The sequence below is a fragment of the Monopterus albus genome, unplaced genomic scaffold (assembly GCF_001952655.1).
Source record: "Monopterus albus unplaced genomic scaffold, M_albus_1.0 scaffold17.1, whole genome shotgun sequence".
NCBI classification, from domain to species: domain Eukaryota; kingdom Metazoa; phylum Chordata; class Actinopteri; order Synbranchiformes; family Synbranchidae; genus Monopterus; species Monopterus albus.
The window spans coordinates 1,342,241-1,352,376 of NW_018127897.1; the positions used below are offsets into that span (position 1 = coordinate 1,342,241).

The following is a 10,136-nucleotide window of genomic DNA, read 5'->3' on the forward strand; positions in this document are numbered from 1 at the left end:
AGCTTGGAGTGATAAATGGATCCACCATATTTTCCAAACCCATTTTTAAAGGAGCAGGTGATTTTCTATTTTTGATTACTTTCCACAAATGCCAAACAGAAACTAAAACCAACAATGAATTTCATCTACTCAACATAATGCCTGTGAATCCAGAACCTGGTTCAGCTTATTTGCCTGTGCTGCAGACATACTGCACATTGTTGTCTGAAATCTATTAAAAACACACAAAGGCTAAGAGTGGCCATTGTTTTTTACAGTCTCAATTAAGACAACTATTCATGTGTGTGATTTCTGCTGTGTTTACAGTACTCTGTTAGCTTCTGTTAGGTTCTGGATTTACAAAAATTATGGTGAGTACACAAAATTAGTTGTTGGTTTTAGCCTCTGTATGGAATTCATGGGGAAAAAGGAATATCACTGATATTATCCTTTAAACTTCACAACCATATGAAAACATCCTTCTATTTCCACAGTGGTGGAACAAGGTTTGAAAGTGCTGGAGACATGGTTCATCATCATGATGCACAGTGATGATCAGGTGTCAAAGCAAAAACTGTATTTAGCTATGGCTGTTCTGTGCTATGTCACATCTGAGAGGCTGGGTTACACATTTTGATATGCAGGTGCAGAGAAGTGGCAGGGTTTTCTGCAGTAAGCAGGCAGCTCTCTTGTCAGAGACGTAGCGAGGCATGACACGTAAAGACACATACATTCACTGCTCCCCTCTCGGCAGCCATGCACCACAGGATTGTTGATAAAAATATCACAAGCCCTATCAGGCAATTAAACAGGGAGATGCAGTGGAGTGTGTTGGCTGCTTAATGGCTTCAGCCTCCCGGCAGCAGAGCCAGTGTGACTGGCCAACAGGCGGGATACAGATCACTGATGGAGTGGCAAATCAAAAGATGGGTGAAACTACTACATTCCTCGCACTGGACAGTTTTTCTGTCACATGGTAGAAGAAGGGTTTTCTGAGAGGATCCACCACATACTGAGGAAATGCTTCTTAGAAAAAGATCTAAACTGTTCAAAGGACAAGGCCAGTTATGTTTTTATTTCCAACATTCGCCATACAGAGATTAAAACTAACAATGAAAGGGTTTTTTATAAATCATTAATAAAGCTATTGATTCAACTCACAGACTTCTTATAAAGAATGCATAGATCCATATTTTATCTTTATGTTAGCGCTGTTATATCTGTATCTATAACATTTTAGCTTCTTCTCTCTTAATGCAATGCATTGCTTACATGCTCTAAGCCAACCTCTCATTCACCAGCAGCTTTAATGATGATGCTGTCTTGGTATCCAACACCATCATCTTTTTATTATCACTGCCAAACCTGGTTTCACATCAGTTAAACCTTTGATCACAGGGACCTTCACCTCAGTTGCATTACATGTGTATGTAGCTATCACGACCCTGATGCTGCTTCACGTCTGGACATGTAGAACACTGTGCAGTCGATGGATCTACACTTCATAATGGACATTCCTCAAAGCTAAATGGACATAATCCGCTGGGTGATAGAGGCTGGCATCTGTCCAGCGTCTTGGCTCCTGCCATGTTTATCACTCTCACCTCAGCAGGGGCTCTGTGATGGACTCCTTATCGCCACACACAATCTGAAAGAGCTGATACAAACTGGCACCACTGTCGACATGGATAGAGACGCAATTTCTTTTTGGTTTTGTATGTGTGTACGAGCGAGGGATATGGTGAGAAAAAAAGAGACAGAGGGTATGAGTGTGTGTCCTATGTTCCCAGGATTCAAGTTGATCTTAATGGAGACAGATAGTACAGGGGAACAACAACACTAATAGACTCGAGACTTTTAGTACTCACACAGAAATAAATGTTCACCAAAACCCCTTCTCAAAGGGCTTTATCTGCAGGTTGTACAATTCTCTTTCAGTTCCATTAGATGTAAACATTACAGGAAAGAGGAAACACATTTTAGCACTGAAATCATGAAAGCTCACACTGAGAAACTCATTTTTTTCTGCATTCTTTCCCCCAACCTTGGTTGTGAGTACTAACTGGTATTACTTACTTTGTATATAAAGACCACATCAAGGTAAATGGGATATAAATGTTAGACAATGTTGGATTGTGGATGTGAGGATTAGGTCACATTGCTCATTTCAGTAGGAACATGCACACAGGGTGACTGCTAGCTTGTTCTGTACTCTGTCATTAACAGTGCAACAGGCAGCCAGTGATTAAATGCAAAATACTGATTAGAATAAATATCTATCATATGATAACTAGCCTGCTGATGTGGTGCCTAACATGCCTTTGCTGTCCATGTACATGAGTGTTTTCAGCCATGTCAGTGCATATGAAGAGAACATGTCTCACCATAGAAAATGTGGATTAGGCTGACAGAGGCCATGAAAATACATGAATAGTGGGTTGAAATGAACAATGGTAACTTGACATAACACCTCTATGTATGGCTGGACCCACTCTACTCCCCTCCCCATCAGTACTAACATCCAGATGATGGGCTTCTAAGTCAGTGCTGGTCCAGTTTGCTCTCGCTGCAAAACTCAGCCTCCCAGTGTGTGTGTGCTGCAGACAAAGATAGGACTCTCAAAGGGCCAGCACAGTGCCCATTTCTGCTTGCTCCTCTCACTCTCACTTTGTAACACTTTTTATAATGGAAGGGGAAAAAACCTGCACACACATCAGAACACACTGTAGCACTGACAGAATGACTTATTAATCTTCACTGCACACTTCCCTCTCCCTCCCTGGATTCATCAAGCTCCTAACCTCCCTTCAAAATGGCTGGCACCTCCTGGCGCTTGTCTAGCCTGTTACCCTTCCTCTGCAGTGACCTTGAGATGGAGATGAAGGCATAATGGTGCTCCCATAACTGTTGCAATACAGATCCTCTCCCGCTCCAAAAAAAAAATTAAAAATCACACAAACGCAAAGATGGCTCTTACACTCACAGCTGGAGGAAGAAGGAAAACCGTCTTCATATCTGAGTCAATCAAAATAGGATTATCTTTCTAGTCCTATTTGTTTCTTATTAACTTAAAGCTGCTGATGAAGTAAGGAGCTGTTACACGATAAGTGTAGCACACAGGCAAGTCAAAGTGCTAAACACAAAGCAGGCATTGAGATAAAACATTACAAAGCATACAAAATACAAAATGCCCACAGATAGTTAACACTGCAGATGTTAAAATGTAGTTTTTATAAGTACTGGTATGATCATTAACGAATTTCATTCCTGAGGCTTTAAAATAACACTGGTGCTTTGTCAGTGACACAGGGGCACAGAGGCTTTCTGACAGCAAGACAGATGAAATGGCGTGACAATGCGTGAAAAAAAACTGTCTGCTGTGATCAAGCACCTTCAGAGCAAAACAACCTGCCCCCTCTGAGGACACTGTTGTGACCAATTGCTTGGTCCCTCAGTTGCCTCTCCTCAGGACACAGATGACAGATGATGCATGAAATCTTAATCAAATAAGTAAGAAGTGATAGCAGTGGAAGGCAGTCACTCTAGCTAGGTGCTGGCTTCCTTCCATAAGCCAGGTTTCTGAAAGACCCAGTTCATCATCATTCACTTTTTGAAGCCATCTTTACAGCCACCTTGGCCCATGCTCAGCAGGCTCAGTAACCCTGTGTTGGCCACTCCTCAGCCACTTTTCATTCAAACCTCATTCAAAGATCACTTTACCAATGTGGTCTCCTCCTTAACCTAATACAGAGAAGGGTGACTTTCAGCAGAAAAGTCTGAAGTTTCCTTTGACAAATTGCATCCATGGCTCAGATGAAGGTGAGAGTAGTGCACTGCTGTTGGGCAACCCTGTCCAAGCCCCTCCCCTGTTCAACCCCTCTTCTCTAACCACCTGAGCCTCTGTGCTGTGTGTCTGCTGGCAGTTGAGTCAGGCAGCACAGAACTAATTCATTGCTTCACACCACTTCAAAATTTAGTTGCACTTACCCTGTCAGGTTACACCACCTACCTCATACTTCTGCCTCTGTCCTTACTTAACACCTGTGGTGATGTCACCATGTAGCTCCTACCACAGAAATACAGCCCCCCCAAGTAAAGACCAGGTCCAGTGGTATAGACAGGGATATGAGGCCAAGCCCGATTCCATTTGCATACAAATTGCCCAGATGGTACCTTGTTGTTATGACAACAGTGCACAGCTCCCAGAATTCATTTGGAAGTGAAATACAAAAGGGAAGCAGAGGAGAGTCATTCATAAAATTCCTTTTCTTTTATAATTGGGATGTGGCTAACACCGACATTAAGTTCTCAAGTAAATCCAGTCACCATGCAGGAAATGAGAAAAACACACATACTCAAGACTAGAATGACTGGACAAGATAATGAATATCTGACAAATTTATAGCATTATTAAATGTATATCCAGTATGTTATAAGACAGAAAAAATTTTAATTTCACATATTTGGTGAATTACTGTCATTATATGTAACTATCCTGACATATAAGTTTACTGCTTTTTCTTTACTCGTCAAGTAATGCTACATGACCTCTGGAAGGTTTACCTGATTTTGCATCCCCTTATATAATTCCTTACAATGAGCCATTCCATATCCACAAAACCTGAGAGAGAAGGTAAACTCCTCTGACAACACCGTGTCCTCTGTCCATAGTCATCCTGTGAGCATTCCGTGAACCCAGCAAATGTATTTATCCCAGCATACGCTATGAGACTTGAGTTTAATCGCTTCTCTGCGGGTGTCACACCATTGCAGGCTAATCAGAACCTCTCTCAATTGGAAACAAAGGAGCTCCTAGTGAACTTTGGCCTGTACACATCGAACTGTGAACTTTCCCTTCAGTGTGTTAAAGATGGGAAAGCGCCCTATGATGTTCCTGTTTTAGATTGTTTGAGACATTTGAACCCTTTCCCTCTTAATTAAAAGGCAAACAATGGCAACAACACAGCAAGTTGTGTGCCTGTCACACCAGCTACCTCAGGGTGAGAGCAGAAGGAAGGTGGCACATCCTGCCTCTCTAGCATGTAAATGCACGAGCCAGGAGGAATACCATAGGTTATGCGATATGACGGTTTGGTATGTTTCTTCCCCTGAGTGTGCAATGGTTCACAAGGTCACAACTTGCCGGCAGCTCAGATCTTTACCAAAGCGTCACCCTGCTCATTTGTCACTTGTCATCCAGTTCAACATGGCAACCTCTGTGAAGATCTATTCACACAAACTCACTACATCTTCACTGTCAGACCGGATGTCTGCATTGCATTGAACATACATAGCAACATAGCTGCTGAGTAAAACTGTGATGAATGCATTTCTGTGATTTTCTCTCCTATGTACGTACACATAGCAGTGACTGCACTGAGGAGCTGGGAGCATGTCAAAGGGTTTGCCAAGAAGCATAGTATTCTTGAGGCTTATGGTAGCTATGAGGAGCTGGCTGTGGACCAAGACACTAGTGAGTTAAGAGCTAGGCTGTACAGGCAGGGATAATAATGTGTTGGTGTTACAGCTTGAAGCTGAGTCTGGAACATGTGTGATCTCACAGACATCATGTACCTGGGAGTGCTGCATGCAGAGCACTAGTGCATTGGTCTAAAGTTCCTCAAGGCTGTGAAAAATTGTGTTGTGTGAGAAACCTTTCACAGTGAACTCCAGAGAGGTGAAAAGCCTCATTGTTGCTGCCAAGAGCAACAATGTCTTCTTGGCAGAGGTAAGGTTGAAAGGATTCATGAATGTACATAGTGACCACTTGCTGGCAGTAGGGGTTGTTGCAGGTTTAGGTATACCACTAATACAACAAAATAGAAGAAGAATTGATGCTTCAAATAGGAAGGTAACTGGAAGGTAATAATTAGAGAATATTAATCTTCTTCTGTAGTATATTATGAAAATGCAAATTTATAAAATGCAGAAAAAAAACTGGGTTTTGTTGCTCCTAAGTCATCTAAGAAGCAATATGTGGGGTTGTGAAAGCACAAAGGAGCGGCTCAAAACTCCTTTTGTTCTTACACATTCATGCTAATACTTAAAGCAGTAGTTTGACATTTAAGAACATCCTCTTATTCACTTTGTTGCCAGGAGCTGAATTATACCACTCTCATATTTGCCCGATAAATATAAGGCTACAAACAACATCTTGTTAACTTACCTTAGCATAAGCTATGAAGGAACATACTGTTTCCAGGACAGGAAATTGTATGGTTCATAACAACCCCACCTATTCAACCCTGAGAGGCCAGAGTCTATCCAGTCCACAGGGGTGCTCCTTGACTCAAGTATGATTCAGCATGCAGGCCAGGTAGCAGAGGTGAGACTGAGATTAGTATCATTAACCGCACGGCATGACTCCACGATCAAAACCTGGCCACTGAAACTGCTTGCTAATAAAAGAAAAGCCGAATCCTCTGTGTAACACAAGAAACTTAGTGAACTGTTCAAAGTGTAAACGCCTCCGGGAAGAATTCTTCACACAGAAGATCCCACACTTATTTTTAAAATGTCAGACTAATCCAAATCCTCCCCAGAGAATACAGTAATACTGTAAAATTGGCAGGGGAACATGTAACCAAATATCTCACAGCTAGTTATTCCTCAGTAAGAACATCATACTATACATGTGAAAGAGTTTTTTCTTATCTTTACTTAGCTTTATAAAACATATTTGACAATTTTCTAAAAACAAAAATCATAGTTCATATTTCTTTTTGTAATCAAAAAGTGACACCAGTTAGCTGGGCACAACTGAACTGACCTAAATAAAGTGTGCTGATAGAAAGTGCATTAAAATGATGGAAGTGAAATGAACTTACTGGACCTTAAAACTGATTTGAACTGAACTCAACAGCAGTATTGTTAGCATTCATTCATTCATTTGCTGCTCACCCTTTTACAAGGATGAGCTTCTTTGCCTCTTCACTTGTTGCTTGACTTCCAAACAATGCTGTCATCAGCAGCACAAAGGGCTCTATTAAAATATGCTAGTCCTGTGCAGGAACAGTTTGCTTAATTAAGAAATGACTGAGTTGACTTCTAATTACTTTCACATTTAATTAAACTGAAGCATTTCAGGCAAAGATTTACTGTGTTTGATGTTTTATGAGTTGAGTAACTGGATTAACACAAAAGTGCATTTCCTTTTTGCCCTCTAGGTTCTTTTCCCCATACAGTTTTCTATCACACTGATTGCGAACAACAAGAAATGCCCTCAGCTTGAACCGTGCGTCCCTCTGAATTTCACCACCAGCACCAGGTTTTACTTGGCAGTGCCTGCTTAAAGCTAGGTCATGGTAAAAGGGGAGCTGTGTACTTGTCTTTAGAAGAATGAAGCTTTTTGAACATCCCAAACTGCCATTTCAAAGGTAAGATGAGTTTGAATGAAAAACACTGAAATTTAGTGATATTACTGCAGTACTGGAACTTTACAAAACAATTTAAATGAATAGTTATACACATATGCCTTGGTCCGCTCTCCAGCTTATATGATGCTATTATTACTATTTGTTTTGCTTCATGTGTAAATTTACATACTCTTCATCTTTATTCCCTGCTCTGACATGCAGTAATTTATGCTTTGTTGTTAATGTGCATAATTAAACTGTGGTCATTCTGTCCTGTTAAACTGTCTCTTCAACTGTAGGACTTAGGAAGAGCCCATAGATGGGCAGACTCTGTCTTACTGACAGAGGATGCAATGAGGAAACAGGCGGGAGTTGTCTCTGGCCAGGACAGCTAGTGACATTACTCCAAAGCTGAGTCTTCTCACCTGACCTAAACCTACTCAGATGGAACAAAGGGTGCTGCTCAGGGCACATGGTGGATCTTTGATATAAGCAGATCACTCAAACAAAATTTTAGCAGAGCCAGGAGGACTTGTTGTCACTGAAGCAACTGTGACTTGTGGATGACATTTTGAGCTGCCATTAAAAATACAATCAATAAATTATGTAAATTATGGAGCCACGTGGGTGCACTTGCCAATCATATCAGAGCAATTGTTAATACTATGTATATATTTTTAGCATTTCTATACACCCTTGATAAATAATTCTACCTCATAGTCACAATGTGAACAGATATGAGTGCCAAATTACAGTGCAAGACAAATACTCTAAGCTTCTAACTTATACTGATACTGTATAAATAATCAGGTTGAAAACATGCTTTAAACCAAATACATAAAATGTAAACAAATAAAGCAACCATATTGTGTCAGACCATCCGGCCCTTTACAGGAAACCCCAGCTGTCACTGTGAGGTGTGTGATTGATGAATCCAATAGAGGACTGACTGCAAAAGCCATGTTTTATTTCAAATATCAGCTGGCGAGAAGGAGACTTCGAGCGGCTCATTTCAATCAGTGTCCTGTCATGTATGACCCTTGCAGCGGTGTACAAATAGATTCATGCTCTCAACACAAAAATAGGTTGCACTGTCTGCTTTTCAAGGTTAGGACAGAGAAAGCTTCATGAGTTGGCAAAGAGTATGGCTCAATTACACTTGTTCTCCACCTTTTAGGCTACATATTGGAATCTGTCTCATGGATTTGGTTAATGAATAGTGCAGATATTTTCTAAAAAAGAAAAAGTATAAAATTATAAATGCTTAAATAAATATTTCTTTCTGTATATTTTGTGCTGTTTCTGTACCATAACCTTAACTTATTTCATTTACTTATTTAATAAAGAGTTTATTCAATTTCAAGCAATATAATTGTCAGTTTACCTCACATAAGGCACAATGCTATGATACTTTAGCTGGTAAAAATATGCAGAAATCAGTAATATCGGATAAAAGATCAAATGACTATTATTCATTAACTAATCGGTTGTTTTGTCATTAATTTATTCATTAATGGAAAAGCAAATGCCAGTGCAACATGAATGCACAGTAGTTAGGAGGGAGAAAGGTAAAAGACCAACAGTGAAATAGAAAAGTGTAGGTTTAAAATAAATTTCAATAAGAAGAATAACATATAAGTGGGCCCTTCTGAATTCAGGTGGGGAGGTTCACTTAGAGGAAGAAGAAAAAATAAGACAATTTATTCTGGTGTTGCTTGTCTTATGATCATTTTGAAGACATTTGTGTTCTATTAGCACAAATCAGCATCAGCACCACAGCATCATGCAATTTCTGTGCTAAAAACTCCTATTGTCCAAGTTAATACTGTGTCTCCACCTTGTGGCTGAGAGCAGCCACTGCTGACACGACCTGTCAGATCAGTTCCAACATGGCAACTCGGTGGGGAATCTGTAGCACGGGGAAGATCAGTCACGACTTCACTATGGCTCTGAAAACTCTTCATGCTGAAGAACATCAGGTATTAGTGCCCGTAGATGTATATACACAAACACATTCTGTGATTTATTCAAACGCACCACGGTTATTCCAACACAAAAGTCAGTGCGGCTTCTCGCTCCGTGTGCGCTGTCAGGCTAAGGGTAAGCCGACTGTCAAACTCTGTTAATAAATGAATCATAAAGACACAATTCATCTTTTTCCAATCTGCAGCTTTATCGAGCTAAGTCAGTCTGATTTTGTGCATTGAACATTTCGACTTCCTTGTTTATACCGTAAACCACATACTAAATGGGCATTTAGGTTTGCACTCCATTATTCAATAATTACGGTAGGTGTGCAGGCGTAGCCTACGTAACCAACTGCACTTAGAGAGCGCGTGTACCTTAATCAAGGCACAACAGTGGCTAACAAATGGGTCTCTTGAAAGAAAAAAAAAAAAAAGATGTCCAGAACAACACAAACTGTGTCTGGATCAGATCCGGATAATCTCTTAGGGTATGATAGATTATGAATTTCTAAATATATACAGTGGGGCAAATAAGTTTTTGTAGTTTTCCCACTTACAAAGAATGGACAGATCTGTAATTTTCATCGTAGGTACACCTCAACTGTGAGACAGAATCTACAAAAACATTCCAGTAAATCACATTGTTAGATTTTTAAATAATTTATTTCCATTTTATTGCATGAAATAAGTATTTGATACAATAGAAAAATAGAACTTAATATTTGGTACCGAAACCTTTGTTTACAATTACAGAGGTCAGATGTTTCCTGTAGTTCTTGACCAGGTTTGCACACACTGCAGCAGGGATTTTGGCCCACTCCTCCATACAGGTCTT

At 40.2% G+C, this 10,136-nt stretch overlaps 1 protein-coding gene across 1 annotated transcript in view; it reads left to right on the plus strand.

Moving 5' to 3' along the window:
- Positions 1 to 9,173: 9,173 nt before the first annotated feature.
- dhdh.2 (dihydrodiol dehydrogenase, tandem duplicate 2) overlaps positions 9,174 to 10,136 on the plus strand; it is a 6,181-nt gene continuing 5,218 nt past the window's right edge. Inside the window, exon 1 of the mRNA XM_020592371.1 lies at positions 9,174 to 9,313. Within this exon, the coding sequence (XP_020448027.1) occupies positions 9,224 to 9,313 (90 nt within the window). The 5' untranslated portion in view covers positions 9,174 to 9,223. The remainder of the gene's footprint in view (positions 9,314 to 10,136) is intronic.